Below are 19,377 nucleotides of genomic sequence, written 5' to 3' on the forward strand. Positions count from 1 at the left end.
TTATTGGTGTAATAATGAAAGATGAATCTAACAATTGAAAAAAAAGTGACAGATTTTTGGTTATAATCACTGTCATCATGGATTGAAATATATTTGAATTTTGCTACTGGAGAATTACTAAAAAATGTAGATCAAACTTTTTAGTTACATATTATGTTCTACTTTGTGAAATTAAGGGCAAAGTGAATCATGACCATATCATGGATGTACCTCATTGGGATTTAAAAGCAGTACAAGGTTAGGTAAGGAAAAGTGGTGGTTGAAAGACTGATGTGCTTGTAACATATTGACATTTCAATCTAAGCCTCACTTACAGAGCTTCTTTGTTTTCATTTTTAACATTTCAAAAGCTAATTTAAATATTTTTCTTAAGCAATAGGCAGGAATGACCTACAATTGAGTTCTGTAGAAAAACTGGATAGTGGGAAGTGTTTATCAAAGGCATACCTGTCCAGCTCTTGCATTTTCACAGACAAAAGTGTCGTAGAATACAGCAAACTGTGGGGCATTGTCATTAACATCCAAAATTCTTACATAGACAGGAACACGAGTAGTATCTTTGGGGTTGTCTGACAGTAGAAGAGAGAAGAAACATGAGATTATTTTCTTTTTAAGAGTTTTCTGTTTTCTCCCAAATTGCATGAGCAATACACTTGTAAGATGAAGTTTGAATCTGGTCAGTATTTAGTGTACAAACCAGTAACAAGTCAGAATCAGGCCTTCTGAAAAATAAAGAAATTATTTGCGTAGAGTAAAAAAAAATGAAGTTTTGGGATCTAGTGAGCAACTAAGTTGTACATGAAGATAGAGGGCTGCAAATGTTAATAATATATTCAAATATTGTATATGAAAAGTATGCCCACTACTACAGTAACAAATTTGATCACTTGGTGGGCTCAAGGTTTTGTGTGGTTTTGATCTTTAATTTTAAAATTCTTTGTATATCTAGTTTGTTTTAGAGAAAAGATAACAAGGACATCATTTTTGCATTGTTTTGGTTTTAGATGGGATAGAGTTAATTTAGTCTATGACATACATACATATTTTGAAAATTTTCAAGTCAGACTTTTCTCTCTTGCTCCTCAAGAAAATTCCAACAAAAGAAATGAAAATACTTCTCCAAAAATTTGGTAAAGAATTTATTAGAATAAGATTTTTTTATGCTTAAATTGCCTTAAAATATGAATGTAGATTTTCAGACCTTAGGTTCAGAAACAAGAATAACCAAGAATAACCTCCCCCTTACCAAATGCCAAGATAATGCTATTATTTAGAGTGCTCTTTTGTTAATATAGGTTAATTCAGGAATACGAGTGTCCCTGTTCTCACTTGCTGATCTTGTTGCCATACCAAAAATAATAAATAATGCCTGAGTGTAAAAAGCGCAGATGTTTCTTGGAATTCTGCTGTGTGGTAGCTAAGCAGCGCATGATTTTTAAACATTAATGGAACTGTATAAATAACAACAGTAACAGATTGTTCCAAATTATTTATTTCCCCCCCCTTTTCTTCTGCTTTAAATAAAACAAAAGATATTTAGGAGCAGCTGGAATTACATTGGCTTGTTATCAGTAACACCTTTGCTAAAGAGCGTGATCTGGATCTTTTTTAACATCCTGAATTATTTAAATTTCCTGGTTTAGGATTCAGTTTTTCATGGGCTTCTGTATATTTGTACTAACTTTCCAAATAAATTCTAACACTGCTTTCATTCTGTCATGCTTCACAGGTAGCATTTTAAAATATTTAAAGATCTAAATTCTCCCTCTTTACTTCTTTCTCCAAAATTAACATATCTCTGTGGAGAATGCTAGCTACTCCAGATATGTCCACAATGTAAATTTGCTCTAAGTGTCCTGTGAAGGAGATAAGTTTAGCACTAAGATCTAGTCATACAAGGATGCTAAGTTTCATCATTATATAAATCTGAAAATATTTTATACAACACGGGACAGCACTCTAAATGGTTGCAAACTCAGGACAAAGCAGGAAAAAAAAGGTTTTGAAAAGAAAACCTACTTTTTTTTTTTAACACAGTGTCACAGTGTTTAATTGGCAGGACACAATGTTCCATTTAGTCCTCTGCAGTGTAGCTCTTGCCAGCCACGTTTCACTGCTGACCAGTATTTTTTCCTTTTTTTTTTTTTTTTTGAACTCATATAGAATAAGCCCTAAAAAAATTAGTGACTTTGAGAGGAAGTGATTCTTAGATGCTGATTTCAAACATCAAACCTTTGTCCCTTAAAAAATGTTCTGTCCATTGATTAAACCTATTCTCAATAATATAGTAGGTTTAGGAGGGTATCTGCTCTTCTCTTTATACTCTTAACATGAAAATATCTACAGACAGGTGTTTTAAATGGTCCAAGAAATGCTACAGCTTTGGGATGAAACTGAATGGAACTTGTAAGATATATTGATTCTAAGAGCTGTAGGTGTAGATACCATAGGAAGAGATAATGAAAGTATTTCTAAGGAAATGAAGAAAATAATAGAGACAAAAACATAGATTACTATCCTGAACTCGCCCATTTTAACAGCAAAATCATGTTATTGTCCTCCAAGAAAAGGAATAAAATTAATTACTCAAGTCTTTTAATTCAATTGGCTAACATTTCAGAAGTAACTTGGACGTTAAAAGTCAGTGATGGAGGTAGTTCATGAAAAGACCATTGAGGAGACAGCTGCTGTTAGTTACCCCCCAGTTCATTTTTCCAGAACATCTAGTATAAAGGAACAGGGGGAAAATAAAGGATGGATATTTTCATCACAAAGTTGCAGCTGTAACTTTACAGGCTAAGGAAAACTGAAAGAAAAAAGAAAAACCAAATTAGCTTACTAATCTCAGCTGCTATAACACTGAGATTGTGCCATTGGGATATCTCACGGTCAAGTGGCTTAGAAGTATAGATGGACCCATTTCCAGAATGAATGTTAAATATCCTGTCAAGGTCAGTGTGACGATCTAGAGAAAACCTAAATATGACAACAAAACAAAAGGTATCATCAAAATTATAAAAAGTCAAAGAAAACATATATTTCACAAGTCACTACAGGTTTTTTGTTCTATAGTACAAAGGTTAGTTTTGAAAAGACATATATTTAGTTTCTACAAATACTTCTGAAAATTCTGAATGTTAGCTCCATAGGACAAGGAATTAAAATTTGGATTATAAGAATGTGATGCAATAGTGTAATATTTGATAATTGGAGCTTTTACAAGAATATAGAATTATTTTAAAAAATCAGAATTTCAGTGTATAATTAAAGAATTAATTTAATACTGAAAGGAAAATGGTCTTTGATATACTGTTTCTTCACACTGAGACTGACAGCTAATTTACAAGGTGTTCAAAATATTGCTATAAACTCAGCTTCTACTATTTGGGATGTATTAATTCACTAGAGATCAAGATAAAAAAACTTGCATAAAAATAAGTCCACATGCAGAACTTTCATGCATAGATGTTAAAGGACCTTAGGATATTTCTATAATTGCTTTTCTTCTGGCAGGCATGATGTCTGCCAACATGCTTTGGTAATGCCAAACAAGTATCAGAAAATTTCTCTTCTCTTTCCTCTTTTTTTTTTTTTTTTTTTAAGTATGCCTTCAATTTAGAAGTGAACCTTTAATTTGGAGTTAAATATAGGATTTTGCCAAATACAGAATGATGTTTAGAATATGTGTCAGAATTGGGCCAAATTTTTTGAAACGTTAAATAGTACACTTGTATAGTACAATAGAAACAAATGTTTATGTTTCTATGAAAATTTATGAGTGATCTAAACTGTTCATCAAGTGCATCTGGTTTCATTTACAGTACTTAACTAAATTGAGCCAAATAAAAAAATGCTGTTATATGAAAATAGCATCTATACGGTTTTGGTGGCTGTTGTTTTCTCACTAAGCTACACACAATTGCAGTAAATATGAAAGACAGACAAATAAAACCCCAATAAACAAGTCAACACCAAAATGAATATAAAAACAACAAAAAAAAGGAAATTAGAACCGCCAATAAAAACTTCTGATAGTGCAATAAAGACTTACTCAAATGTTTTTGTTTTGTTTACTACTAGCTTACTTTCATAACTCTTAACTAGAATAAAACACATGCTATTTTCTAGAGAAATTTTATTCTAGACTATTTGGCTTATACGATAAGCATTTCATTTTACTTCATACATGATGTTAGTTTTATTGAAGACTAGAACTTTTTCATCAGCACTCTAAAAGCTTTTCACAGTGCGATGTAAAAAGCAATCCTGATGGGCCTACTTGAAATCAAGTTTTTATGAATTTTGGCACTGGAAAATATTTTGTATGTCTCTTGTGTGCCAGTAAATTGCTGTTGCCTGACATATTTTTAGGTTTACAGATAGCACCATTCTCAATTCTGTCTATCACCAGGACACTAATAAATAATAGAAATAACCTCTATGTGAAATTAATGTTGTATTACTATTTATCTTAATTTCTTTAGCAAATAATGTGTTTACAGACACTGAAGTATTACCTTATTGGACTTGAGGCAGAATCAGGATCTCGTGCCATTACAGTTCCTATTATTGTCCCCAACTCAATATCTTCATGCACCTCAAAAAGGTAAGAAGACCTGCTGAAAACAGGAGGTTCATCTACATCTTCTACAGAAATTTTCACAATAATTGTGTCTTTGAAAGGCCCAAGGTAATAGAAACGGGGATCCACATGGGTATTTTCAGCTTCTACTTTCAAAGTATAAAGTCGTCTCGTCTCATAGTCCAGTGGCTAAAAATGAAAATTGTGATAAATTTTATTAAATTAGATTTACATATTGACAGATGTTGACCTATGTACATAATCAAAACTGAAGAGGGCTCAATCCTTATCAGATCCTACCCCTGCATGCTGGGAACAACAACACAGTTAATGTTTTCCCCACCACAGGAGTCACTTTGTCTAATAAGAAATTACATTGTTTTTAAAAGAAGTATTTTTTCTGTATATTGGTTAAATTATCTCAGCATGAATGCTAAAAAGATTTTCAGTGCAAATTAACCAATTATTCAGGGAATTTTGCAGCTGTTTCACAATAATATGGATTTCAAACAATCATATAACCATTTGAAAAGCTTGAGATACTGACTCAAGCTTGACTGTTCTGGAATACAAACATTCCAGAACAAGGTATTTACCACTAATATTTCATAGGAAATTCTGTAAACCACTGGATAATCAAAATGACCAGAGTATTCTTATTATCAAGCTCATTTAGTGGGCCTGAAATATCAGGGATGTTTTAGGTGTCTTTTGAGGAAGGTGTGTGTGTCAAAGCTCTCTATATTTAGAGCAACAGTGGGGTTTAATCTTGTTACTTTTCATTTAATTTAATGAATCCGACATCAGAGGGGTTTTTTTTTTTTGAAAATATATTTGACATTTTTGTCAGCAGTTCCTTTTTAAAATGGGAGGAGGAGCAGTTCACAGTTATAATTAGAAATCATTTTGGATAGAAAAGAATTCTATTCCTTCAAATTTTTCTAGCTGTCATAGATGAAAAGTGTTAGCTAATTAATGATTGTAAGGAAATGAGCAAGCTGAAAATCTACCTTTCTGACACAAAGAAGACTTTATTAACTCCCACAGATTCTCAGAGAGATATAGAACTGGTGGTTTTCATTCATCAAAATGGGTGGTTGATGGCTTATTTTTTTCTGCCTGGCTGCTTTTAAATATTAATTAATGTTCACTAAAGATGCCAAAGTGACAGGTTAGATATTTAAATACACTATTCAAAAGCAGAAAGATGCAGTCCAGTGCATGAGAAAGAATGAGTTTCTCCACTGCCCCAGACTTGTTTTAAAAACGTAGTCAGAGCAGATGGGAGAGTATCTATGAATACAAATGAGAAAAACAAGTATTTAACCTAGATCTGAGGCTATTGCTGTGTCTGTAAAGTGTATCGTTCAGCTGTTAAGGGACACTGGCTTCAATCCTAAAAGCAAAGAAGACATGCTAGTCCTGATTTATTCTAATTGGTTTAATCTGACAGAATGTGCACCATGAATATGTAAACTTGCTACTACAACATTCACATGCAATTTGGACATCTTGTCTACCTACAGTGCAAAACATGGATATGAAACCTGTGGATTATACAGGCATTCCAGCACATCCACAATAATGAAGAAAAGTCTTGCCCAAATATATGAAATTGTGGAAAATCAATTATTTTGTCTGGGAGAAATTGTATAGAAAAATTTGTCTAGAAAAAGTTCTTTTACAGCACATAATAAATTCAGTCTTAATAACTTGCAGGCTTTGTAAAGGAACACAAGCTATTTGTAGTTATTCACCAGCGAAAACAGAAATTACAATCAAAGTGGATAAATAACAACAGAAAAAGGAGATTATTTTAATGAATCAATGAACTCAGCATTCTCATCTCCTTCCTTGCTTGTTAGTGCTGTTGTCTGTGGAATTGAATAAACTACTTATTCATGACTAAAAGAGCATCCTGAAAAATGCAAATTCTGTCAGACTGTTAATAACAAAATCAGAAGATCTTGTTCATTAGTATTTATTGACATTTTTGGAACTGCTGTATTATAATTTAGGAAATTTCTTGTGCTTGATTCAGCTACTAGACTTTTTTTCAAGATGCTATTGATTTAATGTAATCGTGTGGAAATCTGAAGCAAGCAAGAAAAGGGCATCTCAAGAGAAGCCTTTACAAACTAGGAAAAGAAAAAATATAGGACCTCAAACTTTTTTTAGGGTTTTTTTTTCCCAGATAAACAACTACACTGATTATGAACACAATTAAACACAGAAATTAAAGAGGAACATTCTTTGCAGAACTTCTCTTTTCCTTGTTTGCCATTATCAAGAGATGTGAAGGTATCTTTTATATCACTGTTTATTTCATTATTCTATGCTTAAGGACATTTGTCTGGCAAGCTAATATATACAATGTTTTGTCTTAAAAATGGTGCCTGAATTCTTTGAAGTTCATCTCAAAGTCCCAAAGACAAGGACCAAGGGACTCCTGGAAGGGAAAGTTTTGAGGAGTAGGAGAGTGGCATTTCTACTTGTGAAAGAGACTTGGAAGACAAGCATCTGAAAGTGCTCTGACAGTGCAAGACAGAGGGCAGAACTGAAGCTGGCTCTGGACCAGGAACAACACCTTCATTATAGACACATTGCTCATGTGGCAGCCCTCTCACACACTGGAAACAGGAACAAAACCATATTGTTTGCAACTCATGTCTGGCACACAGATCTCATCTTACCCAAGTAGATGAGAATCTCACAGAGAAGGAATCTGTGTCTCTTATTAGTGAGTGAGCTGCTGATTGCTTGCTGAAGAACACAGGTTATAGAAATACTTAAGAAGTCTGCATTTGAAATCACAGAGATAATTAGTGCTAACACATGGGGGCTGATCCACTTTTTCATACTTTGTTTACAACAATGCTTTGAACCTATGCTGCATCTTAGATATGGTCACCACCTTTTACTTCCCATTCATCTTAAAAGGAAATAGTGCCTTTCAGTCACTGTTGGGGGATGCTTGCAAATGTTAAGCAATTAGCATGTGTTATCACATAATGCAAGCAGTGAACACTTGTGACGTAACTTTGACATCAAAATCATTTTGTGAATGCTGTTAACAGACACCTTTCGCACAGTGATGATGCCTTCCTGTGTGTCCTTCTGTGTCACAATATCAAACATATCAGTCCCATCACCATCTATAATTCTGTACTCTACTTCTGCATTTTTTCCAGTGTCCGCATCTGTGGCTTTAACGCTGCCAATGGCTGTCCCAACTGGGGAGGACTCAGGAATGCGGAGATGGATGGTACCTGTCAAAGAGACAAAGAGCCATTCAGGACCCCCACAAGCCGGTACACATGCATGAAGTAACACTGTGTGCCACAATAACTGATAGCATAATTTTGGGTATTCTTTTATTCTAGAGAACTTGCCATTTAATGCCAAGACAATGGACAAAATATGAGGCAGAGAACTATCCAGAGGAATGTTTTATATAGAAGACTGAAAACAAAATAATAGAAAAAAAATCATAGAAAATAGGGTTGAGAAAGACCTTTATTCTATCTCAGAGAAGAATCAACTATATCTGCACTCTTCTTGCCTTTCTTTTCCATGTAAGTTTCTTGTCCTCATTTTTCTTTCATTCCTGAAATATCATCTGGACAGACTGCCTTGTGTTCTTGCCAGGTTTCACTCTTCTTTTCTACCCCTTAATATCTAAGGGCAATCTTTGAGATATATATTACATGTATTTTATCATGGAAACAATAACAAGAACAAAATTCCTTGATTTTGCTGGCTAGTTCTATGCAACAGACTGACATTTCAGCTTTTAGATAGTAAGATATCACAGTAAATAAATTTGAATAACACATTAATGCAGGGGGAGTTCTAAAAATCTACCCGCAGAAATTGTGCATATACTTGTTAAAGCAGTTAATTCATACTTAAATAGGTTTACAAATATTACAGTTCTTGGTCTGTGCTACTTCTCTTATCTCAGTTATATCCCTTTATGGTAGTGTCATACAGCTGATAAAATACATAGGAATAAAACTGTCATCATTCTGCATGCTGCAGTAAATTGAAATAAGTATCTTACCATATATTTTAGCATTCTATGTCCTAGCCTTAGTGTGAAAACGGTAAATAAGCATTGAGATATTTGATCCCATCTGTTGGAACATACGCTACAAAAACATGTGGGGGACATAATGCTCTATGAAGAATTCTCAGAAAAAATATTTTAAAATTAATGCATCTACAGTTGTCATTTCAAAGATGAAAGTGAATTCATCAAATCTCTCTAGGAAAACATTTTCTTCTATGGCCTTTGTTAAGTTTACCAAGATTTTCTGTTCTACTTAGAGACTACTACCTAAGTTAAAGGAGTTAGAGGTATGCTTCAAATAACACAAAAATGGAAATGGTAAAGGGCAGCAACCACAACAGTAAAAAGCTGGACAGGCTACACAAAAAGCTACACATCAATACGTTGTCCAAATAAGTAGTACAGAAAAGTCCATCAAGGGCATATTAGTTTTGTGCAATCAAGAAGAATCATGGGGAGAGATTGGCATGGCTGTATGGGAAGGGCACTTGCAATGTGATTTTATCGTAACTCAGGAAAGCATGAGTCATTTGAGGATTATTGGTGTATTACAAGCCAGCTACAGAGTCACACTTACTACAGAAAAACCCTATTATTTATTGAGTCATTAGAGATTTTTTCTGCTTCTACAGAGTTATTTTTTTCTGTTTTATTATGTTATTATATTCCCATTTGACAGGCCTAAAAAAGCAAAAATGCAAAAATTGAAAAATAAATGCATTCACATTTAATTTTCAATTAAACATTGAATGAAAAATATTGAAATACTAGAATGTAATTTCTTCATATATTTTTACTTAAGCATATTTTAATATGAAATGGACATGTAGCGGGAGAATGAATTCTTTATGGCCATGTACACCCCATATTCTATTTGTATGTGTTTGTTTTTGCTCAGTCACAGTTTGATGTTCAATTGAGTATTTTATCATGCATTTTCTCTAATATTTTCATTACCTTTCTCTAATATCTAAACCTGTAATACTTCACTAGTAGAGAATCTCTCTCTAATCACCCAATGGTAAAAAAGAAGCAAAAGAAAAATGACCCCCAGTTTAGTACTTAAGCAGTGCTATAGGAGACTGTGGTGAAAGACTGTTTTTTTAATCCCAAATTAATATTTATATGTTATAATTATTTTTATGAGGTGTCAACTACTCCCCACATTTTTTTCAGTGCTTAAAACTGTATCCCTATGCCTTGTGGACACTACTTTGAGTCCCAGTGCAATACCCAAGTCATTATTTAGTCTACAAAGTGGTAAGAGCTCATATCATGAATTGCTAATAAGGTAGTGGAAACAGAGAGGGAAAATAACCACAAACTTATCATCTAAAAGATAATTTTTAATCTAGCCTATCCATTTCTAGAAATCTCCACCATAGTATGAGAGCTTCATTTTATTTCTTTTGTCACTGAATACATTTAATACATTGACTAACTATGGGATGCAGTGCAGCTTTGGACACTGTATCAGAATACAAAGTACACCAAAGTAGACTCATCCTTGCAAAACTCTGCTGTCAATCTGATTTCTTTCTTCTCAAGGAAAGTAGTTTACTCTTTGCATTTACTCCAGTGAATGATGTCCTTTCATTTGTCTGTCAGGAAAAGAAATGGGAGGTTCAAGGAAAGGAATACTTTTCCATATACTAAGGAGAGCAGAAATCAGCTTGAGGATTAAAGTCTACACACTTGGGATTGCAAATACTTTGATCAAGAATTCAATTCAATAAAGAATGAAAAACCAGTCTCATTTTTCCATTTACCCTTCTTCCCATTTACTCTTGAATAGGCATATAATGTAAGGGCAAATATTATAAAGTACTACAGGCTATAGTCTCACAGGATACATGGGCTGCCATAATTCAGGTGCACTGAGTTTCATTCAGACTCAGGCTTCTAAGTCCATAAATCACATTTTCCATTTATCACTGATCAACACTATCTCCTTTCTTCTGAGAGCACCTGGAAATATTATAGTTGAAACAAAGATCCAATGTCTGAGGTCTTTGAAGACCTTTCTGTAGCACCTTGAAAAAGTTTTCAATCTCATCACCACTGTTATCTATGTGGGTTTTAGTATATTTTTAAGAAGAGAAAAATATTCTGAAGAATCCTTGTTTCATAATGTAAACGACAGAGGAATTAAGGGTTCTTCTATATTTATGTTTTTAGAGTGTATGATACAATATATTATGTCAAATTTTCCCCAATTTTAATATGAGTTTCTTGTGGGAGACATATAAACTGATATTAAACATTTTATTGAAACATATAGCTGTAATATGCTGAGTCCTGTGGAAACATAATGGGAATTCTAATACTTAGCCTGATAATTTATAAATCTGATATGAATATTATTGTTTCATTAACCTAATACATCTGGGTTTTTTATTATTAGAATAGAATAAGAATAATTTAATCAGTTTCAATTCCAGCAGTCTCATTAAACTCTGTTAAAATAATGAATCATTGTAATGTCTATTACCATTCTGAGGTTAAATATATATTTTTTTAAAGTCAATAGCTATTTTTACTTTCATATATCTAGTAAAATATGTCATCTCTATAAATGTTTTAGGTTTCATCTCCAATGAAACATGCATTTATATCTAACAAAGACATTGGCAGAGAAAAAGTAGAGAGAAAAATCAAGCAACAACAACAAAAACCCATGAGAGCAAAATTAAGTTTCTTTAAAGCAAATGACACATCTGATTTAAACTGACATTAAAGAAAAATGCAGAGATGCTACATCAAATCCTTCTCTATCTCAACTATTATGTTGGAATCCCAGATAAGTCATGTTAAAATGGTCTGGAAAGTTGATTCCATCATCCTAACTTCTAATTTAACACACTGTTTAAGAAACAAGAAAAAAAAAAGAAAAAGGAAAGTATAAATATGCACTTTTGAAGCTTCTATGCTGTCTTAAGTTTAACTGTTTTTTTTTTTTTTCCTGAAAGGCTTTGAACATGACACCTCTTTTAATTGTCTTCTTCAGTGTGTCCATAGAGGAATAATACAGCATTCCAGTCCTACACCACAATGAAAATACCATAATCTTCTAAATACAAATGGAAAAAATTAAAATAATTCCTAAAAATTGTGGAAAAATGAAAAAAATATAAATTAACAATAAATTCTGTTCAGAATATGACCTTTGTAGAAATACACAAATTCTACTTACTCAGTGGTGCATGACTTTTTTTTATTTCAAGTGTGTATATGAAATTGCATGCTGATAAACATCTGAGCTGAACGCATATATATTAACTTCAATATTAAATTGAACATAATTATGTACTCCAGTTCTGCCATAAGGAGCATAATTTGAAGCTGATTCTGTTATTTTGATCAAGAAGAGTGCATCAGTAACTACTGGATTGGGTAGAATTATATAGAATGTATAAAATGTGTGGTAAGGATACTCTAAATCCTTTATGTATTAAGTAAATCTAAATCATCCTGCAAATATTGCAACTTCAATTTATGCAAAAGGCTTCAAATGTATTTAAAATGCTTAACTGTTACAAGTTCAATGCTACATAGTTTAATATTTTCATATCAGACAGAGACTGAGAATATTTTTACATTTTGGTTTGAGGATACAAAGTCTTGACAGCAATATTATCAAAAGGCAAAAAGCATTATAAAAACCTTCATTAAAGCTGTAAAAAAATGAAAAAAAAAGTTAAATGTAATTTGCTTTAATTTGGAAATTTTCTGTGTTGTTATGTAGCTCTATAGCTGAAAAAGTACAAATCTGTCTGATTCCCTTTGAGTAATTTCTTTTCCACATTCTTCATGATTAAATATTTAGGCAGATACCATAATTCAAACATTTCTGCATATCTGGAATTACAACATGTTTTATTCTCCAGTGGGAGAGCATGTAAGATTTAAGCAATAGGTAAGGAAAGCAAAAGCATTGCTCTAATGCTCTTACAAGTCCACCTACTATTGCTCCCCATATTCCTGGGAGGAATTCCAGGTTTGCTGCAGTTATATTTCATCATGTAACTGTTTCTTAAAAAAAAAAAAAAAAAAAAAAAAAAAAGCTTTAACATTTAATATTTTGCTTTAATAATAATAATCAGCACATAAGCCCTTTGTTTATGTGTGCCCCATAATCTAGATTTATTCTAAATTAAACCAGATGGTGATTGCTTAACTCTTACAGCACAAGTCAACTATTAAATGCAGCTTACTCTGGGGGAAGCGAGGTGGATTGTCATTGACATCAGTCAGTGTGATGTTCACGGTGGTGGTCCCTGATAATCCTCCCATCTGGCCTCCCATGTCCTTTGCCTGGATAACTACTTGGTATTGCTCCCTGTTTTCTCTGTTCATGTTCGGCAATGCAGTCCTGATGATGCCTAAAAGAAATAAATTGGAAAACAGAATCGCTAATTATGTATTTGTTGCTTATGTGCAGCAATCTGCTGCATCTTTTTTATATTAGTCTTGAGATAAATCACTAAAATATTCATTTATTGTTCAAAGAACAAATTTCTGTCCATAAGCTTTATTGTAGTCTTATAATTATAGTAGTGTTTAGTACAGGCTGTGTCTTGGTTGAGTACTTGTTCTACATCACAGGTACTTTTCCAGTTTCATGCTAAAAATGCTTCAAGATATTTGTGCCAAAGGTTTAGGAGAAAGAACACCTTTTATTAATCTAAGTAGAATCATTAGGGAAAAAAAGAACAATATTTTCTAAGGAAAAAATCTTTATGCCTGCCTTTATCAGAAATGTTGTTATTTAAATCTTAAGCAATAAATAGTCCTACTGTGAAATTACTTATACTTCATAATTTCAGATGTCTTGAGTTTTTATATGTATTATAAAAGTTATAAATCATGAGAAAAAGCAAGAAATTCTCTTTCATCTCAGTTAGGTTTTAATTACATTTTTCATGTTTTCTAAGGTCTTTTAAATGAAAGAAAAAGTTTAAAGTTTATGGTAAATGAAAATAATGAAAATTTTCATTACCTGTTTCTGGTTCCACAGAGAAATATGGCTGCCCTTGAAGTATGCTGTAAATTATTCTGGCACTGTTTCCATATGAAGGGTCATCAGCATCAGTAGCTGTAACTTGGACCACAGAAGTACCTGAAACATCCAAAGCCAACTTAGTTGCATATGACACTACACGGAAGTGTCAGAGCATCAGTTTCCATTCCAACAGACACCAAAGAAAATTTCAGCTAATACTAATTGGATTTTCCAAATATATTTGTGATCTTCTAGTCATCATTAGGTACATTCTTCCTTATTCTGGGTTTCCTTCTATATAAATTGAAAATAAACTTCCGTAATCCCACAAGTGTGATTAAGATTTAATTAGAAAATGTAAACAATAGCTATGTCTGAGCTGAATTCTTATCCTTACCTAACTACAATAATTTCATGTATTCACATCCTCTTTGCAGAAGACTGTTTTTTTTATTGGAATAAATATCTTCACTCTATTGCCTAGAATGGGTTTGGGGTGTTTTGTGGTTTGTTTTTCTTTTATTTTCTTTTCTTTTGTTCAATGATATCAGGATTATATGAAACTACACATGCTGGAACACGACAGAAAAAGATTATTAAACCAGTCATTGGAACTTGTGAAAAACAAGTCATCGGTTCTCCCTGCTTTCTAAGTGTTACTGTGGATATATATTATCAGAAGAAACACTGTCATATGAACTTTGAAATCTGCTGATTATTTAGATTACAGAAAATTTCCTAACCTTAAAAACTTTCTCCAAATTTTAGTAGAATATACAAATCCTTTAAAACATGAAATGTTTGCCATTACCACTGACAGTTTTTCCACAATCAAAATATTTTCTACATCTTGTTAAACACTTCCATCACAGAAATAAAGTATGACTAAGGAACCCCCCTGCCCCCCATTGTGCATCCATAAAGTGCAGACACTATTTTAAGTATATAAGAAAGAATTGAGAAAAGAAAAGGAAAAGCAATCATCATAAGCACATTACTGGCTAGCCATGGGCTAATCTGAGGATCAGAAGACTTCAAAACTTTTTTCTCCTTTTATCCCAATTCCTTCAAAATTCTTTTCCCCACCAAATATGATAAAAGGCACCTGTAAATCCACGACCCTTGGCACAACTATTTACTCCCTCGCATTATCTGCACTGTCTGTCTATATTGCATAGTTATTCTAACATACATAGAAAAGCAAGTAAAAGTAATTACTATTTCTCCATTTGTTTGGGATTTTATGACATGACAGCAAACCTGCCTTATACAAGTAAATTGTTCAATCATAGCACCAATATCAAGGGAATAAGCATGTGCCTAACTGTTGAAACAGAGATAAGTTCTCTGAAATGTTCAGTTTTCACCTGCTGGAGAATTGAAATACTTGTTTCAGGGAGTCCCTAAAAGTACTGGCTTCTCATAAAGAAGGCAAAATGGGCATATTGCTGGTTATATTATTCCTATTAAAATGGAGTGAATCATGAATTTAACAGAGAAAAGACCCAAACACAAAATAGAAATTAAAAGATAAAAATTGCTGCAGAAGTAGAAAGAAATTAAGAGAAAATAACTTTCTATTGTATTAAAGATTGCTTTGGCAACAATCTAGAATATGGCTGAATCTGAAAATCTGAACTTTTTTTAAAAAATAAGGATGTGGGGATGATAGGTCTGTTCTAAAAGCTTTGTCTCTATGACTCACAAATGTCTCATCTCTTCAGCCACACTCAACTCCATGTGTAGTTATATATCTATATAACTATTCTGCTAAAAGGTGAATAGGCCTTTCTGTTTAATATATTAAAGTTCTGAAGAGTGTTGTCTTGATTCTGAAATGCACTTTTGGACCATCCTACTACTGTAGAGAAACTGCAGTGCTAGAATCTACACTTGTTCCTAAAGAATACCTTTTCTGAAATAGCAGTTGTGTAAAAGACAAATCATGTTCAATAACTGAAGTGCTGCAAGTTAAAAAAAGGCAAAAAACCCCAAGCCACTGAGTACACTGACCAACATGGAATTGTGCAAGTAAAGTTTACAACTCCTCTATTTCATATCCAAAAAAACAGAAAACAGTCATAATCAAGATATCTGTCACACCAGCCTGATGTTTTAATCAGAAACTTCTACATTGTAAATACATGAAAATAAATACTTTGTCTCTAATACATCTAACTGAATAATTTATTTTTTCTAGTTTTCACATTTCCTTCATTTGTGAAACTAGACATATCTATTAATAGGTCAATTGTATGAGACTTTTATTTCATTTTAGTTTAAAAATATAAGGAAAATAAATTTTGAAGAATAATTTGGAAGGAAACTGAAGAAAATGTTTAATAAATTTAAAATCTATTTAAAATAATTCCATTTTAAATGTAATAATATGTGTGTAACAGTTACTGCTGTCTTATTTGGGTCTCATAATGAATATATTAATTAATACTCTCAGTGCACATGCACATGAAACAGAGCAAATGATATCTATGCTTCTCTCCAGCTGGAATGAACATGGCTGCATATATACACCTCCCAAAAAAACTGATCTGAAACTTCTGAAAACTGTAGATTTATATCTATTCCCTTTAAAGTCTGTGGAAAGAGACTTGTGCTCCTTAATTTCATCACTATCACACCGTGCAATTGGTGGGTTATATTCAGGACAATGGACACTCTATTACCCAAATGCAGTAAGGATTAACTTTACTTTCTAATGCTACCTCAGCTCTTTGGTTTTTATGGGTCAGGTACCTGGGAGAAGAAGTGCAAGGGCACTACTACACTTCCAAGTGCCATTCAGGATGCAGAACTCCCCTTTGATCTTGGCCCTTGCTATGAGAGGAAAATAGATGTGTTCCCTAGGCTTCCACAGGGGGATCAGCAATTCCTTTAAAAACCTGACAGAAGCCACATCAAGAAGTGAACAGGAGTAGTGGCATCAGTGTATCAATTACACTCTGCACATCAGCTGTCAAAGCACCAGCTGGTTTTGCTTTGCTTCAGTACACTGATGCTCAATAAAACAAATGTATTGTTTGTTCCGGTTTGAAACCTGGGCCAGAAAGCCAAAGGCATTGAAGATGATCAGTAATGCCAGGGCTTAAAAACTGCAGTGTACAGATCACTTAATAATCATCACTTGGTCTAGATCTTGCTCTTTTACACAGTCACAGGTTGCTTCTGATGAAGCTGGTCTTTGACCTTCAGAATTTAAAGCCTAATCTGAACTCTATAGCAGTGCATAAAGGAGACAGTGATTACATATAGGAGAGATGGAGATGTACATTTTACAAGGGCATAGGACAAGGGGGAATGCCTTCAAACTGAAAGAGACTAGGTTTAGATTAGAGAACAAAGTCTTTACTGTGAGGGTGGTGAGGCACTGGAACAGGTTTCCCAGAGAAGCTTTAGCTGTCCTATCCTTGGCAGTGCTCAAGACCTGGTTGGATGGGGTTCTGAACAATGAGGTCAGTAGGTGACATCCCTGCCACGGCAGGGGAGTTGGAACTAGAAGATCTTTAAGGTCCCTTCCAGCTCAAACCATTCTATGAATCTATAAATAAGGCACCATCTATGTTATTATTAACACACCAGTGAATTCTGTTATTTTCTGCCTGTTTTACATACCATGAACTAGAATTCAACAGTAAACTTGGCCCAGAAACAAACAGTTTTTTGGCAGATTGTTGTAGTCCTCAGAAGGCATATTTTAACATAACTTTAATTATAGTGTTTGACTCTCCCTAGAGTCTAGGACTATAACAGTAATTAATACATTTGGCCCTTGCTGCTGTTTTCTGCAAGCATCTTCAAATGCAATACAAGTATTAATGACTTTGACCTCACAATTCATTTATGATGCATACATATTAGATGAAAATCACTGGAAATAATTATCTATGGAAAGGAATCCACAAAATACCCACTGTAGAGCTGGATTCTAAACTTAGGTTTTGTTTTCTTTACTCCCAGCTGAGTTATGTGATACTTAACTAGAGCAAGTACCCTCTATAGTAAATTATCCATACAAATAACAAGCCAAATTAATAGAAATTTTCTGCTGTTTTTAGTGGAAAAGACAGGAAATAATGACACCTATTTTCCCCAGAAATAATGACACATGTTTTCCTCTGAAAAAATCTATTTCAAGCTGCAGAATACAGAAAAGAACTGAAACGGGCTGCATGTTCAGAGAACTCAATGTCAGAAAGATCTTTGACTATAAGGTAGTCCTGTAACTTAGAAAATAATAAGTTGCAAACAAGCACAGGAGTGGATAATTTCAATTCTTTTAAGATGTCCTTTATAAGGAAAAATGTTTTAGCTTGGTGGGTTTTTGTTTGGTTTTTAGGGTTTTTTTTTTTTTACTTTTTTTTTCATCTCCTAATGGCAGGATTTGTGTGCAGAGTGAAATAAAACTCTGTAAAATAATTTAAAAAAATTCCTGATTTGGGTTTTTGAAATGTCCTAAGTCAGAAGATGGAAAAGGGTTTGTTGAGAGAACTTCATATGAAAAAAAAAACATTTTGAAATATCTTTGTTAGTAGGAAACCAGAAGGAAGTGTTGTAAGATGAATTCCATGGCAGAGAGGACTAAGCATTGAGAACTGGTGAATAGCACTAATGAGGGAGTCAAGAAGAAGCTAGGGTAAAAAGTTAAGCAGCTCTAACTGTTGTCTAAAGAGAAAGAAAAACATATAGCAAGAGGTAGAGATGACAGACCAACAGGGCACCCTGTACATCACATGTAAACCCAGAAGGAGGTTACATCTTCTGAATCATTTATTGATATCCCTAATTTAGAAGCAGAAAAGTTACAAGACGCAATAAGGATAAGGAATGATTATAAAATATATAGGCTGTGAAAATATATAGACATATAAAAAGAAGTCTAAATAGAAAGTTCTGAAAACTTTTCTAAAATACACTAATAGGCAAATTCCACAGGAAAATCCATCTAGAGGAAAATAGACTATCTGCAGTTCTGAAAAGAAATCTCCAAATGAGCAGAAAGAGATAGGTAAAAAATATGATGGACAGAGCAGAAGACTGTAGTCAAAACCGTAAGAATATTCTGGGTCACAAACTCTGAAAGTAAGGAAAGGAAAAAGTGAAAGAAGATGAAAATCCAGTAATCAGTACAAAGACTTCAGGAGAATAAGATATCTTCTTGGATATCGACCCAGCTGCTAGATCCTGAAGTTGGCCCATTTATGTCTGCCTTTTCAATGTTTAATAAGCAACAAAAGAAAGATGAACAAGACAACAAAGAATTTATGGGCCTTTGTCAAGACAATCTATTTGATAATAGAAATAGCCATGTCATCCGGTGTCTGTCTGATTAGTACCACAGCCTGAGGAAGAAATCAAAACTGCTCTTGTGGTCTGAAAGAGGCTGGTGTATGGCTCATGACTTGATAAGGTTTATGGATGGAGACATATGGAGTAGATAAAGACTAAATCATGTGTTTCTGACTTCCTGATCACCATATTGTTCCTTCTACTACAGAAACTTCAGGATGGTGCAAACCCTGTATTCCAAGGGTGCACAGATTTCAATCACTTCCAGGTTTTTGGTGTACAAGCATTTCATTCTTCTCTTGGTATGATATGATACCATGTTTGTGTTCTTTCTGGTATCCAGATAAGTTCATACAAGGTTCATATGAACACCTCACCATTGTAGCTGCAGTACAGATGTGTAGAAATAGACAACAC

General features: G+C 33.5%; 1 protein-coding gene across 1 annotated transcript in view; it reads right to left on the reverse strand.

Annotated features, from left to right (window-relative positions):
- The window catches only part of CDH10 (cadherin 10), a gene marked incomplete at both ends in the record, with an annotated part of 55,731 nt that overhangs the window by 8,778 nt on the left and 27,576 nt on the right, over nt 1-19,377 (reverse strand). The window contains 6 exons of the mRNA XM_084223381.1: nt 448-569; nt 2,840-2,976; nt 4,518-4,771; nt 7,664-7,851; nt 12,869-13,036; nt 13,654-13,773. Of these exons, the coding sequence (XP_084079507.1) occupies nt 448-569; nt 2,840-2,976; nt 4,518-4,771; nt 7,664-7,851; nt 12,869-13,036; nt 13,654-13,773 (989 nt within the window). The remainder of the gene's footprint in view (nt 1-447; nt 570-2,839; nt 2,977-4,517; nt 4,772-7,663; nt 7,852-12,868; nt 13,037-13,653; nt 13,774-19,377) is intronic.

Source organism: Fringilla coelebs (genome assembly GCF_963513975.1).
Source record: "Fringilla coelebs genome assembly, chromosome: 1".
Lineage (NCBI taxonomy): Eukaryota > Metazoa > Chordata > Aves > Passeriformes > Fringillidae > Fringilla > Fringilla coelebs.